The following is a 13,181-nucleotide window of genomic DNA, read 5'->3' as shown; positions in this document are numbered from 1 at the left end:
GCCTCTCAGCATAACTATTATTGCTTGTCTCATTTTCGGTTCCTGTAAGTGTATTCCTAGTATCACATGAGCTCACTCATCGAGGGGAAAAGATGAACAACATAGACTGAAGAACAAGAACAGCATTGATCAGACTGTCAGACCTCAGAGGGAAGGTAGGGGAGGGTGGGGACAAGGGAGATAGATCAACCAAAGGACTTGTGTGCTTGCATATGAGCCTAACCAGTGATCACGGACAACAGGGGGATGGGGGCATGCGTGGGGGGGAGTGGGGTGGGAATGGGGGGGGGGGGGTTGATGACAAATATGTGATACCTTAATCAATAAAGTAATTTTAAAAAAAGAAAGAAAAAAAAACCCTATAGGAGGATTTACAGGTTCTGTAACCCTACCAACTTTCAAGCACGTAGGTGTGGGGATAGAAGAGTGAAGCAATATGAACAAAGTCCATTGAGCTTATATTTTAGAAGACATAGAATAAAGAGTAAATATAAGTCATGGGGTAATAAGGTATAGGGAAAATTAAGTAAGAAAAGAGGAATTTTTTAACAGAGTGTTAAATGATGGGGGTTGGGGAGAAGAATGGGGATGGAGTGAGCCCTGTGGATATTGGAAATGAGGCAGAGGGAACAGCCAGTGCAGAGCCCCAGAGGCAGGAGTGTGTATGGTGGACCAGCAAGTAGCCAGTGTGGCTGATATGAAATGATCGAAGGGAAAGTGGTAGAACGGTATTTGTGCTGTGGTAAGGAATTTTACTCTGAGTGAGACAAGAAGACACAAGCGGGTTCTGATCACAGAATAGATCAAACTTATGATTTGACTTCTGGGCCAATGAGTGGAAAACAGTGAGGAGAGAGGGTAGGGGCGAGACAGGGAGACCAGATAAGAGGTTGTAGCAACAATCCAAGCAAGGGAAGCCAGCAGCCTGAACCAGGGTGGTGTTGAAAGCTGGAAATTGCTCACACACTGGATCCATTCTGAAGACAAAGCTGACAGGACTTGCTGATGGACTAGACATGGGAAATGGGAGAGAAAGAGAAGACAAGGATGAGTCCAAGCTTTCAGTTAAACAACAAGGAAGGAGCTGCAATTGTCTGAAGTGGGGACAGATTATTTGGGGTGCTAGGGTAGGATCAGGCTGTGTTTGGCTTTAAACAAGGTTAAGCTCTGATAGAGTGAGCACAGTTCATCACTACCTCCTTCATGAAATACGTTCTGCATTCAGCCTCCAAGACACCAGCTTGCAAGTTCCCTCCTATTTCACTGGCCACTTCTCAACCTCCTTTGTTCCCTCTACTCTAAATGACTACCAGGTATGTAAACAGAGGTATCAAGAAGTCAGTCAGACATAGCCAAGTACAGAGTGTTTTGAGAAGAGGGGAGAGAATAATCTGCTGTGTCACAGCAAAGGATAGCTGTAGAAAGATGAGGGCAAGAAATTATATGGGGATTTGGCAAATGCAAGGTCATGGATGACACAGACCATGGAAAAATGGAATTGGATTACTCCTAGAGGGAGGAATAAAGAAAACACATACTCTCTAGAATCATAAAAAAAAGCTCCTTCCTTTAGAACAAACCATAGGCAAAATCCTTTTTCTTTTTCATATCAGGGAAGTTGCTAAGTATATGCCAAAGCCTGGGCATCACTCATTCCTAAATAGACTTGCTTCACAGCCCAGACGAGGTCAGAGGGAGTAAAGGTGGAAAAAGGAGACATCAACTCCTTTTGGAAGTGAAATGCCACCAATCCCTTTGCCTGAAGGTCACCCACACCACTCCCCTACTAGCCGTCCCACATGATTTTTAAGTACATTCAAGATAGAGCTTCACAAGAGATGGCATAATGAATATTTATTATCATTTTAATTTAAAAATAAGTTCAAAAGTCTAAGCGATAAGCTGAAATACAATAAAAAGTAGTATCTGAGTGTTAGTTAGACACCTGGCTGGCATGCAATGGTTCCCTTAATGCAGGCAAAGGTCCTGTAGAAATTTCCATGTTATTACATATTGTCTCCCCTTTTCCCAGAAGACCCTAATGAAATGAGGAGTACAAGGACACTAAGGCATAGAGGCAAAGGGGCTGGGCTGAGGTCAGACTGCCAGGAGAAGCAGACAGGAATTGGGACCAAGAAAATCCTGATAGTTCCCATAATGCTACTCAGGGTACAATTCGATGGCTACTGCCCAGCAGGAGAAAAGCCAGTGTCTTCTTCCAAGTGATCACTAATGTCACATCTGTGGGGAGCAGGCCTGACATGATGCCCTGCCCTGCGATCCAGGCCAGAAGCCAGCAAATGGGACTCACCTACAGCTTCAGACACCCTCCGTCCCCCTGCCTGGAACACAGTCCTCACTACAAAGCCCAGCCCTCTTTGTGGAAAACCAGCTGCACAGCCTCATCCACATCATTCACAATATGGGCTGCCTCTATAAGCCCTGGACTGAAACTGAAGTCCCGGTGCCCATGGAAGGGAGGCGCCTCTCCTCCCTGAGCAGGCTCTGTGGACCCCGGGGTCTTGGGACTGTATACACCAGTGCACACCAGGATGGAGGCACAGCTCTGGGTTGCTGAGGGTCGCTGCTTCAACAGACCACTGGCCCCCAGCTTCTCTGCCCCCTCATGCTTCGCCATCTTCAGGTACTGGTTGAACAGGTTGGCACCATAGACATCAGACATAGGATTATCACTGGTAGGGGCAACCATACCGGAAAAGAAAAGAGGAGAAAACCAAAGTTCAGTGTTATAAGGTGCAGAGAGCAGAGGACAATTGTGGGGCAGGGAGTGTGCATTAAACATAGGGAAACAAGGTGGATGAGAGGGGAAGGGAAAGTTGAGGTGATGGATAGAGCTTACCCTACAGCATAGAGCTTCTGGATGGGGGCAGCCCAACCCCGCCTCTCCGCCTGCCGCCTGATCAGTTCTTCTGCATACTGATAAGTGAGGATGCTGGGTTTGCCCATCAGGCCCTTGTATCTCAGCTCTTTGCCTGTCACTTTGCGGTAAATGGTTTCCAGGCACAGCAGAAACGTGCCATGGCCAAACCTGCCAGAGAAGACAGCCCAGCAGCTCAGTCTTCGCTCCCTGGGCTCTCCAGGCCACCTGCCATTCTCCGAGCAGTACCCTTTCACTCCCCCCGTGGTGACAGGTCAAAATAAAATTACTTCTAGTAAGAATTACATTTATGACCTGCTATTATCTAATAACATTTATTGAGCACTGTTCTAACACTGGAGATACAAATCACATTTAATTCTCAGAAAAACCCTCTGAGTTCACTGTTCCCATTTTACAAGTGAGGAAACTGAGGCATAAAGAGATTAAGTAACTTGCCCAAGGTGGTAGCACTAGGATTATACCCCAGGAGTTAGGATTCCAGAAAGTTTAATTTTTGCTTTAGAATTGTGGCTGACTACTGGTTGCCATTCTCCCCTTCTTTCTTGGTGCCAATTTTCACTGAGCATAGTGCTACCAGGTGTAAAAACTATATTCCCTTCCTCCTCTGCAATAGGGTGTGTGGCCATGCGAATGCACTATAACCAAAGAGTCAATGAAATTAGAAATGCTGGGCTAAACTTCTAGGAAGTATCCTTAAATTGGGAAGGTGATGCTCTTCTCTACCTTCCCCTGTTCCTTTCTGCCTGGAATGCTGATATGATAGTTGAAGTTCAGGCAGCCATTTGGGATTATGTAGTAAAGGGATAAGGATTGCACAGCAGGCAGACAGAGGTGCTCTGTTCCTGACAGGTGGAGCTTCCATACAAGACTTGGACAGCCTACCCTAGACTTATTTCACATGAGAAAGAAATTTTTATCTTCTTTAAGATACTTTGGTTTTGGGTTTTAATCCCTTGCCACTAAACCAAATCTGAACTGATACTGCACAATATATAGAAGTTATATTTGTGTCATTTATTTATGTAATAAATTATATTTTCAAATTACTAAATGAAAGATTAACCTCAAATCTGGTTTGTAAATTGAAATCTTCCCCTTACTATTCAGTTTACAGCCTATATAATCAAACCCCCTTCACCTAGTGTCAGCATACCCTAATTTTGGAAGAATAACTCAGAAAAAAATACCTAACCTCAAGCTATAGGAAAATACTTGAAAAGCAACAAGAGAGACATTGTAATCCCCATCTCTTATGGGTTATTGAGTGGCATGACTTGAGGCAGTGTTGGGCCCTGCTGCCCTATTGATGGATCACACAGCCAGCTTACTGGGAGTCATGGGGAGGGGAGAAAACTCTAGACCAAGCATGTCAAACTCGTGGCCCATGGGCCCATGCAGCCCACAATGAATATTTTTGTGGCCCAGCCAATACAATGGTATGCAAGAAACGTTTTAATAAAAATTTCATAACTTAATTTTTACAATATCCTGTTACACATAATATATATATATATATATATATATATATATATATATATATATATATATATATATATGGGTAATACGCTAAGTGTCCCTCCAACTGTCCAATCAGTCACTATGACTTGTACAGACCACCAGGGGTCAGACGCTCAATGCAGAAGCTACTGTGATGCGCACTTGCCATTTATAGAGAAACGGCAACGTGGACCTGGCGCCGACAAAGCAACACTCGGCATTCCCCAAGTGGGACACAGGCCCCGCCACCACCCCGGAGCAACAGCCCACCAAATCGCAGCCGATGCTGCTGAAACACCATGGCGCTAGCCCAGCCCAGCCCAGCCCAGAAACGGTGGCTGTGGGCACCGGGTAATGACATCACATAGTAATGCCCGGCTTCCTCTCCCTAGTGACAGGCCATCCTATATAATAAAAGCATAATATGCAAATTGACTGAACAGCCAAACAACAGAACTACCACCTAGACAACGATCCTAGACCACGCTATGACACCCACTGGCACCAGGCCAGCCAAGGCAGGTGCGATGCAATTGGTCGGGGGCCCGGCCATCACCCCATGATCACCCTGCAGAGGGAGGCCCAGGCCACTGACCGCAGGCTGCGGCAGGTGGGTGGGGCCTCCCTCTGTGAGGGAAGCCCAGGTCCCGGGTGCTGGAGGGAAGCCGGTGCCGGAAGCTGGGGGAAGGAAGGCCTACACTTGCATGAATTGCATGCATCGGGCCTGTAGTCTATATATATATATAATATGCTAAGTGTCCATCTGGTTAATATCACATAGCAATGCCTGGCTTCCTCTCCCTAGCGACAACTAGCCTCCTTGGAGTTTATTCAGCCCAGGAATGCGACTTGCTTTATAGCCAGGTGCAAACATTTCACACTTTAATCAAATGTCTGCGAAGCGTTTTCCCATGCCTCATCTCAGTTGATCCTCACAGAAGTCCTGGAATAGGTAGATAGGAGACTCGATGGAATCCTATTTTCTTTTCATTAGCTGGAAAATGGAGATTCAGAAACTTGACCTGACTGAAAAGAAGAAATGGTAGACTTGAAAATGACTTCAGGTTTTCTCACTGCACAGAATATAATCAAACACTGCTGCAGTTAAATATTTTACCCTTTGTTCTCCCTGCATGATCTACAATAATAACCTGCTTCATATTGGTATTTACTGCTGTGTTGCTGACAATTACCTGAAAGAGAAGTTGGGGTGCTTCACTGGGATGAAAAAGTTTAGCTACATCAAAAAGCAGGTCTAACTAAGCAAGTTTATATATATATATATACATATATATACATATATATATGTATATATATATATATATATATATACATACACACACACACATATATATACATATATATATGTGTGTGTGTGTGTGTGTATACATATACACTAGAGGCCCGGTGCATGAAATTCGTGCACTGGGGAGGGTGTCCCTTAGCCCAGCTTGCACCCTCTCTAATATGGGACCCCTCGGGGGATGTCCAACTGTAGGTTTAGGGGCCTAAACCTACAGTTGGACATCCCTCTCACAATCCGGAACCACTGGCTCCTAACCGCTCACCTATCTGCCTGATTGCCCCCTAACTGCTCCTCTGCGGGCCTGATTGCCCCCAAATACCCTCCCCTGCTGGCCTGATCACCCCCAAGGCTTTTATTAGTATAGATATGACCCTGCACAGAAAATTTTACTAACCCTGCTTTACAATAAGGGCTTGACGATTGAATCATTAGGACCAGACACCAAGATTTCCTTTCTTTGAATAGTGGAGGGAATAATTATCTTGTCTTTAAGTTGCCCGGAAATTAAAATGAGATAATGACTTAGAAAAGTATAAAAGCACCATATAAAGACAACTGTCTTTTTAATGAAGTGGTAAAATGAAAAACACTATATTTATTCTCCCTTTCCTTCCTTTACAGCTTTTATTTAAACTTTGAAATTTATAAAAATTTTACTCCAATTTTAATTTCTTTACATTCAACATTATTTTGTATTGGTTTCAGGTTTTATATTAGTTACAGAATAGTGATTAGACAATCATATACTTTACAAAGTGTTCCCCGATATTTCTAGTACCCACCTGGCATCATACCATCATTACAACACTATTGACTATATTCCCTATTTAAGTGACAATGGGTTTACAGGTTCCTTTCAGTCTTTCTTTTGTGTTGCTCATCCTTCCTTTTCTTTCTCACTTCTTCCCTCATTTTCTTTATATAGTATCTCAATTGGGGCCATCAAAGCTCAGTGAAGGCACTGGGAAACGCTTCATCCATTTTATAGACCAGGAAACTGAGGCCAATTCCAGTTGGCTGTGGAACTTGACTCAGCACACAGGAAGCCCTCAGAGCCATGCTCTTTGTGCTTCCTAAGGGGCAGCTGCCCAGCAAACAGAACAAACCTTCCAGTCAGGCTTCCGAGCCTCTTTCTCGAGCACCTCTTCATTGCGGATGCTCCACATTCTTTCCTCTCCCCGTCTCCTGCCCCCCATTCTTTACTGTCCGCTTCTCCGGAGCAGGTGGAAGGCTTCACACTCACTGCCTAGGCATGCTCTGCCATGGGGCAGGGCACCGCGGGCTTGCTTTTGGGTCAAGGCAGGAGCAGGAGTCACTGCCTCTGAAGTGTGAAGGCCGCCTGAGCGAGGCCCGTTAGCACTGGGAGCTTCTCTGAATCACATCAGTCAGTCCAGTACCCTGCAGTGCACCACCCCTCAACCCCCGTCTCAGGGGTGAGGGTCCTGGCCCTCTGCCAGGAGTCCTTCCATGCCCCTTGATCCCTGGCTGGGCCCACCCACGTCTTGGGGGCACTGCAGAACCTCTGTCTCTCTGCAGATGAGGCAGATCCCTGCCCTAGGTCTCCGCAAAGCTATGAATCTGTGGCCAGAGGCCTGGTCTGGGTCTTAGCAACCACATGCCTGCAATGTTCCCAGGAACCCCCGGGAGCGGCTGGGTGGGCTAGGCCACGCCCCCCGGGTTTCCGATCTCCCCAGGGACCCTCGGGAGCCGGGAGCCGCTGGGCGGGCCCGGCCACGCCCACCCACCCCACTTGCGGATCTCCCCAGGGACCCCCAGGAGTTGCTGGGCGGACCCAGCCATGCCTCCCTGGGTTGCCGATCTCCCCAGGGACCCCAGGGAGCCGCTGGGCAGGCCCGGCCACGCCCCCCAGGGGTGCGGATCTCTCCAGGGACCCCGGGAGCGGCTGGGCGGGTCCGGCCACGCCCCCCCTTTTTCGAACTCCCCAGGGTCCCCTGGGAGTTGCTGGGCGGGCCCGGCCACGCCCCCCCGGGTTTCCAATCTTCCCAGGGACCCTCGGGAGCCGCTGGACGGGCTGGCCACGCCCACCAACCCCCCCCCCCCCCCCCCCCCCCCCCGGTTGCGGATTTCCCCAGGAACCCCCAGGGAGCGGCTGGGCGGGCCGGCCATGCCCCCCGGTTGCCGACCTCCCCAGGAACCCCCGGGAGTTGCTGTGCAGCCCAGCCTCACCTCCCCAGGGTGGCGATCTTCCCAGGGACCCCTGGAACTAAGAGGACTGGGCGCCGCCATCTTGATCTTCTCAACACCGGATAGGCCACCCCGAGTCCCGCCCCCAGCCTCCCGCTGGCCCAATCGTGGGTGTAGCGGAGTGATGGTTATTTGCATATTACCATTTTATTAGGTAGGATAAAGTTCTTGTTGGCGCCAATCTCACGCATGTGTTTCCATTTGTCATTGTCAATCATAAATTTGGTTGACACTTCTATTATAAAGAAAGGGCGAATAGTGATATTAAAATATTTCTTCTAATTAATTTCCTTTCAATGTGCATGAATTCGTGCACTGGGCCACTAGTTATTAATAACAAACTACAACATTTGCTTATGACTTATTACTATAATTGTGTTGCATTCATTTCCCTTATGCGCCTTATGTGGAGGCACACCATTTCTCTCCACTAATACTAGCAGCGAATATTTTAGTAGCCGATTGCCATGCCATTAGTCTTGGACTGACTTGTTTGGTGTGCGCAACAGGAAATATTTCCCTTTTGGAGAACAAGAAAAATAGATTTGCATTACACTTACTAATTTGTGCAGCTATTCAGTGTCTGGTAAGTTAATGTTCAAGAAAAATATTAATTTTTATTAAAATGTTCTATTATTTTATGTTAACAATTACTCATTTATTTCAGCCCTTTGTATTCAGCATGACTCTATCGAAATAAACCTATGTTTCTATGAAAATTGAAGCTTTTGTTTTTTTGCCACCCATATAAACTTAAACCTTATTTGGCCTGTGTTAGCCTTTGAGTTTGACATGCTTGCTCTAGACTCTGGCCTTGCAGATAAGAGCAGCTAAACAGTACACAGCAGCCGTCAGCTGCCCTTCCTTTAAAGCACCTCCAGGGCCAGAAAAAGGGCTGCCTATACTGTGCTCAAACTCAGAAAAGGACAGGACAGGTGAGCTCTACACAATTGTGCAGAGAGTGTGTAAGCCTGTTCACTACCCGGGTGCCTTTGAGAAAGTCACTTATCCACTGGGTCTGTTCCCTGGTATATGCAAACATCAGAACAATTATTTCTTTCCCCTGCTCCTATGTTTTAAGGGCAAAAGGAAACAAAGAATTGAAATAATCAATGCTACAGGGTGAAGGCAAAGAAAGAAGAGCAGTTGAATAATTTGCATTGATATACCTCAGAAACTGACCATTTGGGTTCCTCTAATCAAAAAGAATTTGTTCTGTTAAGATTCTGAAGGGCAAAAATTATTTGTTAAAAATCATCTCAATGCATCTTCAGTGCTCAGTACGCTGCAGCATCAGATGGCAGTGGGAAACTAACGGTCAGTGGGACTGCTCAGGCAACAGGTGGGAATGGGCCGCCAGGGTCAAGGTCAGGGACTATATCCTCACCTGGGCATCTTGGCTTCAGCCATCCAAAGAAGATCCATGTTACTGGCCAGGACAGGGAGATGGGGATAAGGGGCCGTTGCCAGACCCGTCCCAGGGTTCCCATTGCTGAGAAGGACATCCATGATCAGCTGCAGGCTTGTCTCCCAGCGTACTGGCTCCCCAAGGAGGAGTACTCCTTTAAAGAGCAAAGGCATAGGGGTAAGGGTGCAGGGCACTTAGCCTGCCCTTTGTGGAGGGCGGGAGGAAGGCCCTCAGAAGACCAGCTGAGGCCACCCAACCACAGCTCTTCCCCCACAGTACACTCACCCGGGGAAGGGCATGGTTCCCTGAATAGCCTTGAAAGAGCCACTCACCTATTCACCCAAGGTGAACAAAACCCAGGGCCCAGGAAGGCACCTTCTAAGGGCTCATACTGTTATTGTGTCCACCACATTCACATAAGTTAAAAACAAGACAAACAACAGTGAGTCTCAGGCCCACTTCCTCCTGCTAACTGATATTCTCCCCACCACCCTACCCATAGGTACTTGGCAAAATGCTCACTTTCCTCAGCCACTTCTCCCCCAGGAGCCAATCACCCTAACAGCTAGGAGAGCTGGATGCAAAGTGATAGAGACCTGAATTCCAAGGCTGACTGTGCCAACTTTCCTGGTTGTGGGCAAGTTATTTACCTTCTCTAAGCCTCAGCTTCTTCAACTATAACAACACTTACTATTGTTATGAGAATAAAAATGATATATAATCAATAAAGCACTTAACCTGTGCTGGACACATGGTACTCAACAAATGGAAGTTGTGATACAAGACCAGTGAATTGAACCACTGCCCCCTGGAGAGGTGTTCTGGAAGCTAGAGGATGTATTTTAATCATTAAGATGACTGATACATAGTGGCGAGGATTGTGGGAGGGGGCTAGGGATGCTAGATGCTCAGTACAGTCCTGTTCATTCAAAAACTGCCAATGTCTATAAACATTTGAGTCTCCCAGCTGGTATTCATGTAGGGAACAACCTGTTTATAATTAATGAACCTAAACCCTAATTCCATGTAAACACAAAGTATTTTTTGGTAGTTTTCATAAACACTGATTTTTCAAAAAAAAAAAAAAAAGTAACTATTACATAAGTCAAGAGAAGGCTGTACTTTTCTTTTTTCAAAATGTTACCAAGTTTAGTCCCTATTTTGCAAAATCACTTCACCAATGATGATACTGCCCCTAATTTCTGAGTCACCAATAAAACACACCTATATCACACCTATAAACATATATCAGTCTGCATTTGTAGCTGTAACATTCATGGTGATTCTATGTTTGGTTCAATCATCTTACTACTTCATTATGTCTTTTTGGAAAATTACTACATATTGAAGTACATATTACCTTTATGTTTTCCCTTTATTTCTCCCTATTACAATTATATCAAACTAATTAATTGTAACATATGTGTATAGGAAGATATATTATCTATGAATTTCATTTCAAGTTAGTAAAGGGGACACTACAATATTTTTGTTATACAAGGAGAGAGCTGGGTTTAATGGGGCTAAGGAACACTGGACTAAATTACCCGTAGGTACCTTTCTACTCTAAGATTTTCTAAGCTTATGATTCTTCCGGAATAAAAAGGCAAATGATATAAAGAAGGAAATATTAACAACAAATATCTCAGAGGTGGTGAGTGGCAGATCCAAGCCCAGAACCCAGGTGATCTAATGCTCAATACCCCCCGGCTACAATAGTCTGGAGGGCTTGAAGGGAGAAAGGACAACCCAGTCCCATGCCCACACAAGGAGAGGACCTCATTACCTTCAATAGCGGGGAAGTCGTTCCTTGGAAGGGGCTGCCAAGAGACAAAGAACAAGCCCATCAACGCAATGATTACTTTCCACTACAGGACAATCACACGCTGGTTTCCAAGGGTGGGTGGGAGGAAAGTCTCATTCTAGATAGGATTGAAGACCACCACATGGTGTAGCCCAAGCTGAGGAGAAGCAAATAGGACTGAAGGAGAAGATTCATGAAGAAAGGTGAAGAGAGAAGAACCAGGCTGGTCACAAAACAGGTCGAGGGATACCACATATACTAGTAAAGGTCAGCTAGGAGAAAAGGTTGATCAGCTGTTTTCTCCTGCAAGGACAGGAAGCAAAATATGGGCCAAGGAAGGTGAGCCTTTGGAGAAAAAGGATGCCTTCAGGGTGTGATGGACCATTTCTCTTGCTATTGGATTAGGAAGCAGAAGCTTTCAAGTTACCAACCGCTTCCATTCCTTCCCCAGACTATTACAATCTTATCTCTGCCACTAATCAGCTATATGACCGGGAGTAAGTCACTTCCCCTGAGGCTCAGTCTCTGAACTGTTCTAAGATCTTTTCCAACTCTGATATTCTGGTTCTCCACATAATTTGCATGGTTCTAGAAAAAAGCTCTCAAAGGCAATAAAGTGCTCTATTTTAATTGGAACACTCTGGGGGAAGGAGAGAAGCTATATAAGTGAATAAAAGTAAGCTTATCTGTTTATAACATATTTCATCACATTTTGATAGTAGTCAGACTTATAATATAGGCTATATGATATAAATATATAGAGTTGACATAAAAAACAGGGCCAGGGGCAGTCACACACTATAGAGGTTCAATAAGAGGCCCTGTGACTACTGATCAGAAAAGATAAATATGAGCTGAACCCAAAGAGAACACAGCAGACACTCAGAACTGTCAGTTACTTTTATAAGCAAGCTGCTTTTCACAAGGAAACTGTCTCAGGATAAAGCAGAACAGTGAAGAATTTAACAAAGGTTAATGATTCTCCCAGACAATACTGGGAAAGCCAGCTACTAAAATACAAAGCTACCGACTAGAGGAGATGCTGGGGCTCTATAAAAGGGTTCTCGCTAATCACAAACAATGCAAAAGAAAAGCCCTTAGGAGCATGTGCTCCTCTGAGCCATTACGGATTATGTGGGGGACAAATCCTTGGCCAGATGTACCTCTCCAAGAAGGCAATTTGAGAAACATGGACAAGCTGTAGCTCTAACAGTGAAGGGTTACAAGAGAAACCCATGAAGGAACAAGAGGACATAATTAAACACAAGACCCCAGATGCATTCTTATTACCGTGGTCTTTGGCCGCCGTTGGAGATCCACCATGTCAAGCACAGGGAAGGCCATCCGCAGCTCATCCACAGTAACCACATTCTTGAAGCCCAGTCTAGACCAAGATCAGGGAAACAAAGCTGGGCAGTTCTGGGGAAAAAATATCTTTAAAGGAAGGGAAACCAACCCAATCCTGATCAAACTAGTCTACCCAATCCCCAGACAGGGGTGAACCAATGAGCCCAGCAGGGCCAACACCAATCCTAAAAGTGCTGACAGGCAGTCCATGAGTGCATAGGCAGAGTGGGGCTGTGTTCCTCCAAGCAATATACCAACTGAGACTGGACACATTCTAGGTGCCAGATCCTACACTGGGCAGCACTAGGGCACAAGGCATATAAGAAACTCTGTCCTCAAGGAGCTCACCACCTGCCCAAAACCCATCACAGAGAGCACTCTGTGAAGTGCTGCCACTGTATGCCAAGAAGTTCAGAAAAGGAGACTACTCAGTGGCCTTAACGGTATGTAAGAAATGTTTTTGGTTGTTTTTTTTTTAATTGATTTTTTACAGAGAGGAAGGGAAAGGGACAGAGAGTTAGAAATACCGATGAGAGAGAAACATCGATCAGCTGCCTCCTGCACACCTATTGGGGATGTGCCCGCAAACAAGGTACATGCCCTTAACCGGAATCAAACCTGGGACCCTTGAGTCTGCAGGCTGACGCTCTATCCACTGAGCCAAACCGGTCAGGGCAAGAAATGTTTTAATAAAAATTTTGTAACCTAATTT

General features: G+C 45.7%; 1 protein-coding gene across 4 annotated transcripts in view; it reads right to left on the bottom strand.

Moving 5' to 3' along the window:
• Positions 1 to 252: 252 nt before the first annotated feature.
• HDHD5 (haloacid dehalogenase like hydrolase domain containing 5) overlaps positions 253 to 13,181 on the bottom strand; it is a 29,216-nt gene continuing 16,287 nt past the window's right edge. For 2 of the 4 annotated variants that reach the window (XM_079778760.1, XM_079778757.1), the window contains 5 exons: positions 12,413 to 12,506; positions 11,105 to 11,138; positions 9,298 to 9,472; positions 2,861 to 3,049; positions 1,840 to 2,693 (listed from right to left, as the gene is read on the bottom strand). In XM_079778760.1, the coding sequence (XP_079634886.1) occupies positions 2,360 to 2,693; positions 2,861 to 3,049; positions 9,298 to 9,472; positions 11,105 to 11,138; positions 12,413 to 12,506 (826 nt within the window). In that variant the 3' untranslated portion in view covers positions 1,840 to 2,359. Of the gene's footprint in view, positions 1,011 to 1,839; positions 2,694 to 2,860; positions 3,050 to 9,297; positions 9,473 to 11,104; positions 11,139 to 12,412; positions 12,507 to 13,181 lie in introns of those variants that run through there. The other 2 variants (XM_079778758.1, XM_079778759.1) reach the window with 2 other exon arrangements.

This window comes from Cnephaeus nilssonii (genome assembly GCF_951640355.1).
Source record: "Cnephaeus nilssonii genome assembly, chromosome: 8".
NCBI classification, from domain to species: domain Eukaryota; kingdom Metazoa; phylum Chordata; class Mammalia; order Chiroptera; family Vespertilionidae; genus Cnephaeus; species Cnephaeus nilssonii.
This window is presented reverse-complemented; position numbering and strand designations above follow the sequence as displayed.